This window comes from Neoarius graeffei, chromosome 7 (genome assembly GCF_027579695.1).
Source record: "Neoarius graeffei isolate fNeoGra1 chromosome 7, fNeoGra1.pri, whole genome shotgun sequence".
NCBI classification, from domain to species: domain Eukaryota; kingdom Metazoa; phylum Chordata; class Actinopteri; order Siluriformes; family Ariidae; genus Neoarius; species Neoarius graeffei.
Genome location: NC_083575.1, coordinates 39,476,268 through 39,493,272, shown reverse-complemented (window position 1 = coordinate 39,493,272; position 17,005 = coordinate 39,476,268). Strand labels below are relative to the sequence as shown.

The following is a 17,005-nucleotide window of genomic DNA, read 5'->3' as shown; positions in this document are numbered from 1 at the left end:
TTTAAATGTTCCAATGTTATTCTTAAAAAAAAAAAAAAAAACATGCCTGGCATACAATGACAAGCTGAAACTGCTGGCTCTATATAAATGCTTTTGACTTGTATGGCTCCTTATGATGGTTTAATGCATACGGTTGTAGCCTGGGCAACCCCACTTCACTCATGTCCATAAAGACAACCCACGCGCCTCTCATAATCCCCATTTCCAGTAGTTGCTACGGTTACAAATTACCTTTGGTCTTTATAACTGGTTCCTCTATGACATCCCACTAATCCGTTTTTACAGAATTTGTTTTTCATTCAGGAATAATGCTGCAGATATGGGATTATGGGCCACTACATTTTGCTTCTACCTTCTGTTTGTTCTGAATTATACAGATCACATTCCAAACCCCTGCAGAGTAAAGCAATGCCAGTATTTACCATGAGAGACCGTAACAAATGCAGACTGTATTTCTTAATAATGCTGCAGAAGGTAAATTATCTCAAAATTATCAACTCAAATTGTTTGAGTTGGATATGGTGAAAATTGTTCTCCAAGACATTGTCGTTTTTCTGAATGTACGCACTCACCTCTGCGATCATGTCTGAAGAGGTTTTGCAGTGCAGGAACAAGGTCATAGATGGGAAGGGTGGGAATATACTGCAGAACCACAGCCAAACAAATCAGAGAAGTAGTAAAGAACAATGACATTTGGTTCATCTATTCTTCTCTATGTCCGACTGCTGGGGTCACTACTACAGTGCAAAGATATCATCTACAGCCCAAACAACAATGGACGTTAGAAGGAAAGAGACCTCTTGCTTTGACCAGTGTGTTTGGGTGTACATTTACACATGTATGTGTGGACAGGTTTGTGTTTGAGGAAGAGTTTATAAGTAAGAGCAGGACTGTGGACTGATTTTGTGTAGGGGGGGGGGGGACATTACAGCTCTAAAGAACAACTTTGCATCAATTAATGATCATGTACCACCCTGAAATCAGCACAATTTGAATGTTGTACAGGCACTAACACCTGAACAGGACGAAGAATTAAAGTGAATAATGTTAGGTTAGGTTAGTTATACACTGTAAAAAAAAAAATGGTTGACAGAACTGAAATTATCTAGGCAACGTGATGCATTTGTTTTTTTGAGTTCTCTTTACCTAAATAAGCCAAAGGTTGACACAACACAAATTTGCGAATTCTGCCAACCTCTTCACTTAAATAAGTCAAAGGTTGACACAACACAGATTTGTGAATTCTGCCAACCTTTTGTTTTTAATAATACAAACTCATTATACTAAGTTTGATCAACAAAGACTTTCAGTTTCATATGTAAAATCTAACTTCTACCAATTTTGTTTTTTGAGTTCTAACAATTTTCACCACACCCCATCATTCAACACAACACAAAGTGTAGTTAAAAAAAAACCTTTTATTCACCATTTTGAAAATTTCACATTACAATTGTGAATTCACAGACTCGTGCCCTATGAACAGGGCTTCTTGAGAACTAGTCTTATACTGTGTATGAATGTGTGAGTATTGGGTCTGAGAATGAATGCAAGATGTGCATTTCTAATTGTGTGCAAGAATACACACATTACACTTTGAATACACACATTGAAATTAACTTATGAACTTATGAACTGATCTTCTTAAGAACCGGTCTTTACTCACATTAGAATTGGGCCCAATGAACTGAGCTGCTCAAGAACTTAGTGTGTATGAGAGTATGGTCTGAGAATGAAGCTCGTTGGGCTTGTGGAGAAAGGAAGGAAACCCCGTAGTAGGCGTGTCAATGAAAAAGTAAGAAAACTTAAAACTTCTTGTTAGAGAGTAGGACAGTCTTTAGAAATTTGAGGGAAACTAAGAAAAACTTGTTTTGCTTAATCAAGTATCTTTGTTAGTTATTTTCTAAGAAAAATGAGTTGTACAAACGTGAGTTTGTTTGTTAGATGTCAAAATTGTTTTTCTGAGTCAGTTTACAATAAAATTGTGAGCTTGAACAACAACTGTCATTTATATTTTTTACAGTGTAAAGGTAATTGCTGGCTGTAATATGAACAATACAAATTGTAAAATATTTAAGTAAATTATAATACTGTAACATAAATATGGAAGTTTATCTCTGATCTTGATGTTGCTGCTATGTATGGCACAATCCAGATCATGCCTCGTAAGAGAGAGAGAGAGAGAAAGAGAGTTTTGATAACACTCAACTTGTCTTCAGCTAAATAGACTTGAATGTGTCTTGCTGCTGTGCATAAACAGATATAATGAGGCTAATGGAGACAATATCAAGACATGGATCAGAACACACACACACAAATAAAGCATTGCATGGCATGTAGCCTTGAGTTGTGTTTGGGAATGAAGTGTACAGCTCCTCTCTCTCTCTCTCTCTCTCTCTCTCTCTCTCTAAAACAGCTAGCAGTTATGTCATCTGATTAGTGACAAGCTGACAAGCAGAATTATTGTTCCAGTATTCATTCCAACAGCCAAAGACATTAATAACTCACTGTCAGTTAGACAACAGATTTTATTGACACATATACATGCAGCAGCGGGTCATATCATATATTACACATATCAGTTTGTAAAACATTACATTTTGGCATGGTATGTTACAGTTGATCAGAACTGTCAGAATTGACAATCATACTGTCAGTCAGAATCTACATCTAGGCTATATGTGCTGTTGTTCTCAAACACTACATATTCTGGTGTAGGAGACTAAAATAGACAAAGACAAAGGACTTGAATAGGGTTCGAGGACAGGCCTTGTGGTTTTACAAAGAAAAACGAGACAAAAAACTTGCAGTCTATGACGTCGTGATGTTATTGTGTGTTCCTGTTTGGGCCAATGACATAAACCTATGAAAACAAACATGAGTGCACGGTGGCTAGGGCACATCCTCTTTTAGGAAGGAAGAGGACTTAACGTCGAGAGAAAGCAGCGGTATCAACAGTCTCTTTAGCCTCGCCGTGAACCATGAACCTAGGACGAGATCCCAATAACTTCCCATTACCTTTGTGTGACTTATCAGCAGACAAATGCACCAGGCCATCACGCACAGGCTGGGGCCCAAACCATGAAGTACAAAACGTGAAGCTGACACCCGTCCTGTTTCCTGACAGTTCTGTTGTCAGGCCAGTTGTTCTACTGCTGTCCCGAATAAAAAAAAAAAAAAATCAGTTCAGTATTGTCCACCGCAAGAGACATTCAGCTGCTTTATAGTTTCCCCTCCCACTGGTGGTTACAGATTTGTAAGTATTTGTGCGAATTCGTGTGAAAAGTTAACAATTACACCAAAAGGAGTTTGGTTAGTGGCTCTTGTGTTGGAAATACTGTATCTGCTTGAAGTCGTGTCAAAGCAAGCGAAATCGTTATATTATTTGCATGAACTCAAGTACATTATGGCTTAGTGCAGTATGAGACGCGACCATGTGAGAAAATTGTGAGTCACTTAAAGAGTGGAGGTAAGAAGTATAAGCAAATATAAGGAGGATAAGCACTCTTCATTTGGGCATTAACGGTTTAATGGATAAAAATGTACTTCTTTGACGACGCAGAATTTGCCTGATTAAGCCGAATGTAAATTTGGCCTGTACAATAGGCTAAGTAAAGGAGAGAGAGAGAGAGAGAGAGAGAGAGAGAGAAATATTTAAATAAACTAAATCTACACCAGACCGAACCTAAGAAAAATCTTACCTTTTCTGAGATTCGGTTTGTACATGTTGAAAATGTACTAAAAATAACTTACAAAGTGTTTATTATTAATAATAATAATAATAATAATAATAATAATAATAATAATAAATTAAAAAATTACAACGCAAAAGAAGCACATTGCTATCTAATATAAGGAATTTAAAATAAGCTAAATGCTGACCATAACGAGCTCCCATGAAAACCAGCGCTTTATCTTAAGTATGGACAATCCAAACATCTGTATAATAACTTTATCCCACAGGATGATAACTTGTGGGCACAAGATTGAAAAAAAAAATCGCCGTTTCGGAACTTTAGGGGCTCAAAAAATAAATAAATAAAATACATTTTATATATATATATATATATATATATATATATATATATATATATATATATATATATATATATATATATATATTTTTTTTTTTTTTATTTTTTTTTTTTTCAGGGCCACATAATATTCAGCTTGCTAGTTTTCGTTTTGTAGACAGAAAATCCTCTCTTTTTATATGAAATTGCATTTTTGCATGCCATTATGGAAAGCTGGACAAATTAAATGAGGCTGATGTGTGTGCATACTGTTATTATATTTTCCTCAGCAGTAGTGGGTTTGGGGAACAGCTCTACCTGTTGAGGTTCACTGGCGTTATTGCGCTTGTAGCTGTCAGGCTGATGCAACTCAGCTCCTGCACCATCCCGTAGTTCTCCAGCCGCTCTCTCTCTATCGATCCCAGTGCAGCTCTACAGCAGACACATATCCCATCCGACAGGAGTTACTCACCCGCACATAACGAGCTCAATCCACACGGCATTTTCTCTCATTGTAGTTTGAGCTACAGATAGCAATAGATAAGAATTCACAAGAGGTGGAGGGTGAATTTAAATTCGATATGGTACTGTTGACAAAATAAACTCATCTGCATTTTTACTTGACGTTTCACGCCGAGAAGTTGTGAAAATTAAACACACCGATGATGCTTGCTTTACCTTCCAGTGTACCTTGATTTAATTAGATAAAGGAGACAAATAGATGCAGGGGATATTTCAGTCCGAAGAGGAGTTATCACGTTCAGTGTTTCGAATGAAATGGTCTGCTGTGATCATCAATTTAGTGTAAATTTTTTGAGAAAATGGCTTAGACAGACTCCAAAACGACTTAGCGAAGTTCTAAGTAGCCAAGTTAGGTAAATATAAGGTCGATAATAGCAGTAAAAAGTTAAACTGTTCAGCTGGATACAAATAAACACAGTGCGTATTCTTCCATTACTGTAATCAATATTATAGCTAATAGCTCGGTTCATTTGGTGTAAAATATCAGCTATTGTCTCAGATGCAGTTGGATATTTATCATATTTTAAAAATCATATATTGTATAAGTAATATGCAATCTGGAAACTTTTTTTTTGCGTTAATATAATCCCACTGAGTAATAATCACTGACATACTCGATGACAATTCATGCAAGAACCTGTAAAAAAAATCAGGATAATTACTACAGTGCGCCATTGAACACTGTAGATTCAGAGTCACAGAGGCACTTGAGGTATCTACAGAAGTAACTTAATATCTTCCGATTTTAAGTCACATAAAACACATAAAACAATAATGCCAGGCTTGATCTCATCTACGAATTGTATTTTTTTTTTCCTGCAGCACAAAAAAAAGACTTGGAACTGAGCAGTGGAAATTGATGAGCATAAAAATACAAAGCTCAAAAAAAAAAACTTGACTAAAATTAAAGTTGAAATAGCCATACTCTTACAAACTGCACATGGGGGTTGCACAATAGTGTCAGTCACTTTACTAAAGATCCATAACTGTAATTTCGTTGTGTGAAAGCTAATAGAATACATTAGTGTGACAGTGGCTCTGACAAACAAAAGGATTGCCACAGCCATTTCATATCTTTTCCCTAGGTTAATATAATAACTTCAGTTTGCATATAGTACTGTAAATTGTTTCATCATGTTTGACCGATAGTAAACTATACCTAGAACTTAACCTATTATATAACGCCTTATATAAAAATAGAAACGTTTAATAATAATAATAATAATAATAATTGTGTGGAGTGTAATGTGTTCGCTACACAGGCTCAGGGTCACAAGCAAATGCATGAATTACCTTATTTGTGCGTTAAGCGGTCGATTTACACACCTTGAACAATGATGATTCACCGCCTGCACCAACAGCAGGCATTGCCCTGCAAGAGAAAACCTTTTCTGCAGCCTTTAACTTAGTTATTAGCATGTGGAAGATGTTAAAGGAAGTATTTATGATTTGTAAATACACTCATTGTAGCTCTTAAGGGTTCTTTAGCTTCAGTTTAGAATCCCACAGCAGAATGTTCCTCTATCAGAAACAGAAGATCTAATCTTTACTCCCAATTGCCAATAACGAATCATTTCTTGTTTCCTTGACCTGACGTTTATAGTAAAGAATAAATACATTTATATGCATGTAGTTACTGCTGATAATACTAGTTATTTATTTTATAATAATACTTATTATTATTATTATTATTATTATTATTATTATTATTATTCCCTAATGTTATATTTATCATAATATTTATATATTATGATAAATATCACATTATGGAATAATAATAATAATAATAATAATAATAATAATAATAATAATAATAATGTACAGCTACAAATGTACAAACAGTGTTTTATAACTCAAGTCAAAATACTCTTATGGCTTAAGAAACGTCATCATTTTGTGACTGGTAAATGACTTTTCAAATTGATATAAATTTTTATTCTAGGTTAAATTGATTGATTTTCATTTCCATATGAATAACATACTGTGCTAGAAAAATCCCAACACAATTATTGCTTTGTTCATTGTTCATATAAACAATCAAACTAACATATAAAAACACAGACTAGTTGTTTGTTTGTATAATTGAGAATTGTGAAACATTTCTGACGTATTACCCTGTATAAAATATTTTAAAAATAAAATAAGTATTAAAGTATGACCAGCAAAGCTCGGTGTTTATAATTGATTTTAGCGTCAGGTGTGTGTGTGTGTGTGTGTGTGTGTGTGTGTGTGTGTGTGTGTGTGTGTGTGTGTGTGTGTGTGTGAGAGAGAGAGAGAGAGAGAGAGAGAGAGAGAGAGAGAGAGACGCTTCAGAGATGATGGGGGAAGGTTAGGAGTAAAATATATAAGAGGGTGTGTTATGGCTTTATCTCACATCACAAGGACAGGAGGGAACTTCTTAAGATGCAAAGTGACCTGACGCCCAGGTCAATCAACACAGCAATATCAGAGCTAATGTTATAGCTAACCGTGTGGCTGATCTGTCCTCTCTGGTTCTCTGGGTATAAAGGCAGATGTCCCACATGTAGCCCCATATAAGAGTGATCACTGGATTTAAAATAAAAAAGGCCCCTCACCAGCCCCACGCGCGCGCACACACACACACACACACACACACACACACACACACACACACACACGGAGTTTGGCTAGGCTGAAGCAAGACAACTCGGAAGAAGAAGGCCTACAGTTCTGGCCGCCTGGTTCCATTCAGCAGAGAATCCTCCAACGCCTTCATTAGAAGTAACGAGTTGACACAAGGTACATCTAACATCGAGGTGCCATTCTCTCAGAGCGCAGAGAAGCCTCATTAAATGTCGCTAACAAGCCGTGCACATGCACTGATTGGACAGCTCCCGTATAATTCTGCAGACCTAGCAGGATGCCCACTTAATGAGACCACACAAAAAAAAAGACATGGTGATAGAGAACAAAACCTTCACAGGACAATAAGATGGACTTTGCCAAAACAGCTTAAGGTTCGTTGTCAACAAAAACGGAAGTCTAAAACAGAATGACAAAAGCAAGTGTTAAAAGTATATGAAATTTACACTCATAAAATCTAGAAGCTTTCCAGGTTCTTCAGCGGTTCCCCTGGGGAAACCCTTAAAGTGTCAGTAGAACCCAAATACAAATAAAAGCTAAGAATCCTTATTGATGCAATGAACCTTTAAATAATCATTCAGGAACTTTTTGTTTCTAAAATAAAATAACAGAATTCGATCGAATTTGATTTTAGGAGGAAATTGTGATCAGGACATTGCGCGCGCGCGCACACACACACGCACACACATATATTTCTGTAACTATAATAGCATACTTCCTCAGAGCGACTAATAAAGGACGAAATAAGCGATGTAAGTCACAATCTATAATGTAACGTTTTGCTTCAGTACTAGTTATAACATCCAGCATACAGTTAAGATATTTTAGGAAAGTTATAGGATATGTGCTGTATGAGTTCTGTACTCACATTATCAGTGCATGGTGCCTCAGCAGAGTGTCAAAAACCCCAAATCACGTCTGTAGGTTACGGCTATGCAAAGGTCCTGGGCGATGCACAAGAGAAGAGGTTGAAAGCTTTCGACTCAGCAAATAAAAACGGGCAGTTGCGCCCCATCTCGACGGCCCCACAAAGCTGCAAGCTGCGTTTGCCCTTTCCGGATTTTTTGGAGTGGCGAGCCTGCAGCGTGTCCCCGGCGGAAGCTGTAAAGTAATAAGAATATGCAATTTGTTATCATGGGACGCCTCTTTAATCAACTCAGTGGACTTGAAATAAATGCACGTCGCCTACCTATTAACTTTTTTTTCCCCCGACGCATATCGGTCCATATTTCTGAAACCTATATCAGACAGACCGCCGTCACCTGCCAGCTGTGTCTAGACGATTCAGGAGAGAAAACTTACTTGTGACAGTAGTCTGAAACAGCATTATGAATTTCGCAGCTGCAAAGAAAGAAGAAAAGAGAAAGACTTATGTGATGAATGGAAGGGGGAGGAAGCAGCGAAGAAGAAATGACGACAGGAAGAGGAGGCAAAACAAGTCAAAGCAGATTAAATGCAATGCATAGATGCGTCTTACAGAGCGCGCGCGTCTCACAGAACGAGGGACTGTTGCCACTGGAGAAACACTTTCCTTTAAAATTCAACATCAAAAAAATAAAACCAAACTAGAACCTGAAAGAGGAGAACTGGAGCAGATCCGGGCTCTAAAAGTCTTCTGGTCGCTCACACGTTTTCAGCGGCACACTAATCACACGCGTGCGCGTCCGCGTGAGGAAAGGCTTTTCCGTGATAAAATAAAACCACGTGCAAATCACAGAGCTATCAGTGAGATGGGTCGACAATTCTTTACCTTATTTTCAGCTCTGCCAGATTCAACGGTTCATGCTGTAAGGACACATAAAAGAAAGACATGAAGCATCTGGTTCATCCAACGCAAAAAAAAAAAAAAAGGCACAAAGTTAGTTAGTGTTAAGGCTGAAGTGTTGAAGTCATCTATTTCTTTTGTAAAGTCACGCGATTGAGTTTACCGGGTGCCTGTATTGTGCTGCGAGGCGGTGCGGAATTAAATAAACAAAGAGGGAGCTAATGGCTCGTCGGTATTGAGGAGCTCGTCCCCCCGCTGCTTATCGCAAAGACTACAGCAGTGGAAGCTCGGGGATAAACAGACAATTAGCCCAGGTGAATAAACTTGTTTGGGGGTGTTAATTACATGCTTAACGTAAACAAAGGGCCATGTTAAATAAAGTGATTTAACAGGGGCTTATGCGCACCCCATTTCAGTCCTTATATTTCGTCACCCCCTCGGTCATTTCCGTTTTGCCTGCAAGCACAGATTTCCAAGTAACCAAAAAAAAACACCAAAACCCTAAAACTCAGTGGTCGTGTAAGGTGATCGGGTTAAACACCTGGACACGCAAGGCTTTCAGAATATTCAGCATGCAGGGGCCTCAACGCAATCCGGCCGGGCGAGAGTGGATTAGAGCAGGAATATGCGCTCAGCATTTCAATACAGGTTATTTCCAGTCCAAGAAGCTTTCCAAAGCGACCAATTCAAGTGGTACTTAGAGTTGCTTCAATGAAGTTTCAGATGACAGGGAAGCAAATGAGTGTAATATTGGAGGAAAATAAAACTCACAATCATACCACCTACCAACTTCTGAGTAAATCTGTGCTATCACACTGACAGATAGATTAACAACAGGAAATATGACAGGAAAATCAAATCAGATTGCGTGGGTATGATCTGTCATCAGAGTCCTCCAAAAGCTGTGGTGGAATGCAAAAAAAAAAAAAAATTACTGGAATTCTTGAATAAGCTATAGTGAAAGATCATTGTGTTGGCTTTAAGTAGATTCTGCATGTCATTTGAGCTAAAAGCACACAATGTGGCTGTTTTTTTTTCTTCTTTCCCCCAATGTATTTCCAGTTTCAAGGCAAAACTGGTGCAGCGGCTCACCCTGTAAAAAAAAAGAAAGAAAGAAAAGGAAGAAAGAAATATTAGCCTAATATGAACGAGGAGTAAGAATTAATAACCTGTTTCAGTATTTTCGGTGGATATAAAATATTGAGATATTTTAATTTGCGGTGTGCTTGATATCAAAGTTATAGGTTTTACTCATTGCCTGTGTTCACGCAAGGGGCAAGACCTTGGTGTTTTGCCTTTGCATAAAACACACTGGAGCCAGCAGAGGGATGCTGAGCCAGCATCATCAGCAAGTGTATCTGCACAGATGACAGCCAAATCCGTGTCAGGAAGAAAAAGAAAGAAAGAAAGAAAGAAAGAAAGAAAGAAAGAAAGAAAGAAAGAAAGAACGTCCAAATTCACTTTTGTGGGCTTCAAGGAAAAACAAACGGCAAGATTTATAGCTTCCTGACTTAGAAAATAGCGCGTTGAGGAGAAAGCATTAACATGAACTTGTCAGAAAATATGAAAAAAAGGACATTCATACCGACAGATGTATAGAGATTATGTTCATATAGCCTAGTGAGTGCACGCGCACCGTGTTGGAGACTCCGTTTCAAGTCCTTCATTTAAATGTGGATTCCATGTGCACGACTGTCACCCCCCTCTTCCAAGCAGCCGCCACCCCTGCCTTCTCTTTACTACATATCTTCTTTAGCTTTAACGAGTCTCGTTAAGATCGCAATAATATTCCACCCACTAATTGCTCATTCCATTCAACAAATAGGCTGAGCCTCGGCTTCTGCTTCAGGAGGGAGGGCGGTGTTCAGATCGGACTTCCTGATAACCCCCCCTCCGCGCAAGCAGCACAAGTGGTGAAAGCCACTACGTACTGGCTAATGATTGGCACGCTTGACAGTGATTGGCAGGGCTGCCATGACAACCCCACAACGACACCAAGAAGACCAATAGAAAAGCGAAACAAAATATTTCAATGCTACACTCACGCGTGGATTTTTAGGGGGAGATATTATGAGGCTGGTGTCATTAGGCGATAGCTATTGAATCATTCAATCTTGCACTCGTCCGTTCCTCTTTTTTTTCCCTTGCCTAATTTTCTTTCTCTCTCAGGTCATTTCCATGGTTTTCAGATCTCCTTTAGAGCTCTATCCCTCCCATTTCTTCCTGCCCAACTTCGCTGATCGGCCCTTGCTCGTGGCGAGCAGCGCGCCCAGCGCCCGGTCTCCCGAAGACTTGTCCATGTTTCAGCTACCGACCCTCAACTTCTCCGCGGAGCAGGTGGCGAGCGTCTGCGAGACGCTTGAGGAGACCGGAGACATCGAGCGACTCGGTCGCTTTCTGTGGTCGCTGCCGGTGGCACCGGGCGCATGCGAGGCTATTAACAAACACGAGTCGATCCTGCGCGCCCGCGCTGTCGTCGCCTTCCATACGGGCAACTTCCGAGATCTCTATCATATCCTGGAAAACCACAAGTTCACGAAGGACTCGCACGGCAAACTGCAGGCCATGTGGCTCGAGGCTCACTACCAGGAGGCCGAGAAGCTGCGGGGGCGCCCGCTCGGACCAGTCGATAAGTACAGAGTGCGCAAGAAGTTCCCGCTGCCCAGAACCATCTGGGACGGTGAACAGAAGACGCACTGTTTCAAGGAACGGACGCGCAGTCTGTTGCGGGAGTGGTACCTTCAGGACCCGTATCCCAACCCCAGCAAGAAACGAGAACTGGCGCAGGCCACTGGACTCACTCCTACACAGGTCGGAAACTGGTTTAAAAACCGGAGGCAAAGAGACAGAGCTGCGGCAGCAAAAAACAGGTATGCTACATTTCTATGGCTTTGGTACGCTCGGAGTGACAACATTTGAAAGTTTCAAAATTTCACTGCGAAATAAAGCAGTATTTATGGCCTGTATTTATAAAGCAGGCTGGATATTTAGCAACTGTAGCTAAAAAGATACAAAAGCTAGAAAACAAGGCAATGATTTAGGATTTGTGTTTATTATTATTATTATTATTATTATTATTATTATTATTATTATTATAAAAGTGAGAGATAATAGAAGCAAAACATGTTTGTAATTTTAAAACAAATAGTGCTAACAAAAACAAAAGTGCTTTGTTTCGTACACAGTAATTTTCATAACCATTATTTTGCAAAATGCAGATATTTAACAGATACAAACATGGAGCTAGAATACCTGTAAACACTCTGTGATCAGATGTGCTTTATATAATCCCCTTTACTACTGTTTTGTTGGATATCAGGTTTGTAGATTAATAGCCTATTAATATAGCCCTTAAATGAAATATTATTAAATTTAACATTCTCAACAGTCATCGTAACAATACCTTAAATAGGATTAGCATTTTCATGTCATCTTATCTACTCAAACAAATTATATACAGTTTTACTTCTGATATCATGGTCGTGTGCTAAAGCTTCAGATTTTGTTGGAACACAACAGCATATACACATTTTATTCAATTTCTTAATAATAATAATAATAATAATAATAATAATAATAATAATAATAATAATATTTTGTAAACACATTTACAGACAACCAAGGTCGAGTCTACCTGGCAAGATAGATTATATTTTGTTTAGATATTTTTGCCCTGTCAGTCATTTATGACGTATAATCAGAGTTATTATTAAGAAAGGAAAGTTTGTATAATATTTTAAACCTGCGCTTAATTTAGAATTAATCATGCTCAGCATTTTGATCAATATATATCTATATTTTTTATTTATTTTTTTTCCCCTCAGTGTTTTGAGGCGCTGTTTGGCTTCCGGCTGGGTCAGAGCTATTTCCTAAACAATTCAGAAATCACAAACCTTGTTAAATGGGACAAAATCAATATTTAAATCTAAATTGACGTTTAAAATGGCTAGTTCAAGACCCAAAGCTATTTTGTGAGGGAAAATATGAATCAAATGTGATTTTATAGTTAAACAGTGATAAAATATAGGAAGCATGACTTTGGTTTGTTTTTGTTTGTTTTACCAAGGTGGTCAAAATGGGATGACTTGAAATTGGATTTGTTCTAGCCCAAATGTTATAGAAGAAAGCTAAAGGTTTGGTAGCCAATTGAATTAAAGGCAACAGTGTATTTAGGCGATTTCAGGCTAATCGAGGCTAATACTAGTGTGCTTCTTGTCTACTGAACTAAGTGTAGCTGCATGCTGTAGGCCTGTGTTTCAAACTTGGCTGAAGAATTGTATCAGGTTCAAGCTACAGATCATACCCACAGCTATAGAGGTATTGGGATTTTGGTATTTAGTGAATAATTATGAAGAAATATTTCATCCTCAAGTGAGATCTCATTCTTTCTCTCTTTTCCCCATCTAGGCTCCAGCACCAAGCCATAGGACAGAACGGCATGCGCTCTCTATCTGAATGCACTCCGCATAGCTCGGCTGAGTCGCCGTGTACCGCCGCCAGTCCCACCACCAGCGTGTCGAGCGTGACGGAGCGCGCCGACATGGCCACGTCCATCCTCTCCGTAACGTCCAGTGACTCTGAATGCGACGTATGATACGCAAATAAAAGAGAAAGAAATATTTGCAGGGAATATGGACCTGAATAAACATTATGAAATATCGGGGAAAACAAAAAACGGACCATAATTATTCAGAGAGAAAAAAAAGAAAACAAAAATATAAAAGCACGTCTTTTTTTTTTTGTTCAAGCGCTTTCAACAGGACCCACGCATTTCCCTTACTTACCCCATCACTTGCATGAAATATCGATAGGTTTTTTTTTTTTTTTAAATACGCAGGAAATAACCTTTCACTCGATGTTTTCTGCCAGGATGACAGAGAAGAGGGAATTTCCACAATCTGGTGTTCATCCTCCTTTTTTAATTTTTATTATTTTTATTATTATTATTTTAATTCGAGTGGTAATGCACAGCGCAGCCAGGATGCAATCCTTCTTCTTTTAGTTTCATCAGACAATCATTTGAGTCGTAAGCACCTTTTTATTTCACTGCTGTCACTGCCTGTGTGGGGTACTGGTCAAATGTGGAACTGTATCAGATTTTTTATTTTTATTTCGAGATTTTATATTGAATTATGCCTATATCCTATAAATGATGCGATCATTCTCTCAGTTTGTAATATATGTGTAGAAATATGGCTGTATATAATATTGCTCTACGTCTCCGTTGTCTTTTCTATTCCTGATTACTTTTCTTGGATTGGTTGGTGTTCATAACTATTTGTCAGAACGTAATTATTGAGCGCTCTAGACATTTTGCTTGTCTGTTTTTAATACATTGAGGACAATGGTTTCAGTCGAGATTTATGCAAAAAGAAGAGTAACAACGAAGATGTGGAATATAATCGACTGTTCAGAGGAAATTGTTCATGTTTAACCTCCAGCGCTTAATTACTCAATGTTACTTTCTTGCGTGTTTATGTTAATGTATACATTTCTAAGCTAAAATACAGTATTCCATTTTATAATTACGAATTAAGTTTTTTGATTTCCTTGCCTGTCGGTCCCAGGCACAGTGACAGTCCCATTCACTATCCAAGTGTCAACGATGTTCGTTGGTATGAACTGAAAAAGGCTTTATAAGTTGTATGTCTTCCACTAACGTCTACATTCTGGACGAAAGGAGCTCATATGGACGCCTATGAAATACTAACCGGGAAGCTTTTGGGATAAACTCGCTCTTCTTTTGCCCATAGTCACTAATGAATACAAAAATTAAGTAAACGCACCATTAAATGGACTAATTATGAAGGACTCCTCCCCTAGCCCAATCTCCTATTGTCGCCACAGTGAAAGGGCTTTTCATCCCAAAGCGAGAAGCAGTACGGGGAGAAAAGCGTTCCCCGGGCCCAATTCACCCTATCAGCCCATTCACACCTCATATCAACCACGAGGAAAACTTGCTAAAAAGTGTTTATTTGGATAGTGGGGTACAGTTGGCTTACCTTAAAAACAGCGCGCACGCACGCACGCACACACACACACACACACACACACACACACACACACCAGGAAGCATGCATTTGTTCCTCCTTGCAAATACACAAATAGGCCAATATCTCCACATCTCAGCACAGCATGTCTTCTCATATCCGATGTTCCAACATTTACACTATTCGTATCCTTTTTCCTTCAAACCTATTTTTCTTTTCTTGGCAGTCAACAGTTTGACGAAACTATTAAAGCTGTGCTGTAAATGTTAACGAGCAAACAAATGCCACATTACTTACTTTCCCCAAACTGGCAAACCCTTGAGCATTGCTACCTACACTAACTTTTACTCCAAACACGTGTGCTGAATGAAAAAATAACTAATTTTCAGCAGCTGGTGAATTATTTATTGACAATAAAACATGCGTTTTCATCGTCATTCAGAATGAGAGTGAGTGAATCAGTGAGTTAATTTAACGACCCCACATGATTAAATAAAAATAATTAGGCAATAATAATAATAATAATAATAATAATAATAATAATAATAATAATAATAATCGGGCGCAAACGGTCATTGGTTGGTGAGTGGTGATTGGTGGTGGTTGGTATTTAAACTTTTTCTCATTCATTCATTCATCCTGTGGAACATTTCTATAATCATCATTCGATCTACACGCAAAGATAAACTATCAAAGGCGCATATTAAAAATTTGGTTAGTTTGTCCCGCAGTTCTGATGACAGGTCTGATAGTTTTTTTTTTTCCTATTGCGAAAGACATACAATAGACTATAGTTTTTTTGCAGCTCACAGACAATATTCAACGATTAGGATAATTTGCCACATATCAACATGAATACTTCTTTATTTTAGGGATTGCCATTAAAAAACAAACAAACACTTGAGGTAACATTTAAGCCTGTAACATGAATATGAGACAAGTGCAATAACAATAGCATGATTTTGTCCAACCCAAGATCTGGGTTTGTCTGTAGGACCACAGTTAATAGTTCGTGTGGCAAGAAAAGCATGCAGAATAGATTATTTGTCCTGTTCCCATAACCTTACTAGCACATAGACAAATGAGCCCAATCGAGCTGCAGGCTGCAGTAATAAAAGATCGTACTGCCCTGTTTTTTCCCCCCTTTAAATTCATCGGTTAAGTGAACACAACTTTTCTATTCGTGTGTATTCATGCAGCTCTCAATGAGCCACAGTTCCCCCTGACCCGGATTGAACACGCAGAGATAAGATGCAGAACAGTCAGAGCTTTGGCAAGGAGGGGAGAAAAAAAACAACAACACCTCAGTCCCCTCTTTCCAGCACAAGCTTCCAGAGGAAGATCATGGCCTGTAAAAGGTATCTCTTCCAAAAGGACTGTCGGATGGTTCTTTTTAACGCAAATAAATAAATAAATAAATAAATAAATAAATAAAACTTATTGTTAATAAATACACTTATATAAACAAGTATATTTAGAATAAAAGCTTTAAATTGATTACGAATAGTGAGTTGAACCAAAGTGAAAATACTTTTATTTGCTCACATTTTCCATCCTGTGTAAATGTATTATAAACTAGTAACTACAGACAGAGTTTGAGTTTGTTCAGCTACTCAACTAAAATATTTTCGGCAGCCTGCTTAAAAGAAGAGCGGGGGGGGGGAATCTCATCATATCTATTTATCAAACAAACTTGTTTTTCATTAATTATCTACAAACACACCGACTGTTTTGACGCAGTGTTTTGTACTGAAAATTAGGCGAAGTCTCCAACACAGACTCCTAGACAGCTTGGTGCTGCTCGCTAATACACACAACCTGAACCTACAAGGTTTAAAAAAAATCTAAAAGAACAGAGAACATTATGCTAACAGTTTGATTAGTCATTTTGGGGGTAAAACCAAAGAATATTAGCAGTGGCTCTTGAGTGACTCTGCTGTTGTTTATCTTCAGGGTTTTAATCCCAGCAATACCTTTTTATTCTTAGGGGGTAAAACAGCAACTCTTCCTTACATTGAATAAAAACATCTTGGTAGTCTGGCATTAAGTTGGGATTAGTTTAAAAAGATCCAAGCAAATTGTTGATCAAGTTTATTATTATTATTATTATTATT

The 17,005-nt window shown here is 38.1% G+C and overlaps 1 protein-coding gene across 1 annotated transcript; it reads left to right on the top strand.

Moving 5' to 3' along the window:
* Positions 1-11,079: 11,079 nt before the first annotated feature.
* Positions 11,080-13,495, top strand: six3a (SIX homeobox 3a). Its single transcript, XM_060924668.1, has 2 exons — positions 11,080-11,771; positions 13,309-13,495. Exons 1-2 carry the CDS (start codon positions 11,080-11,082, stop codon positions 13,493-13,495), a joined length of 879 nt encoding a protein of 292 aa, XP_060780651.1.
* The last annotated feature ends 3,510 nt before the right edge of the window (positions 13,496-17,005 follow it).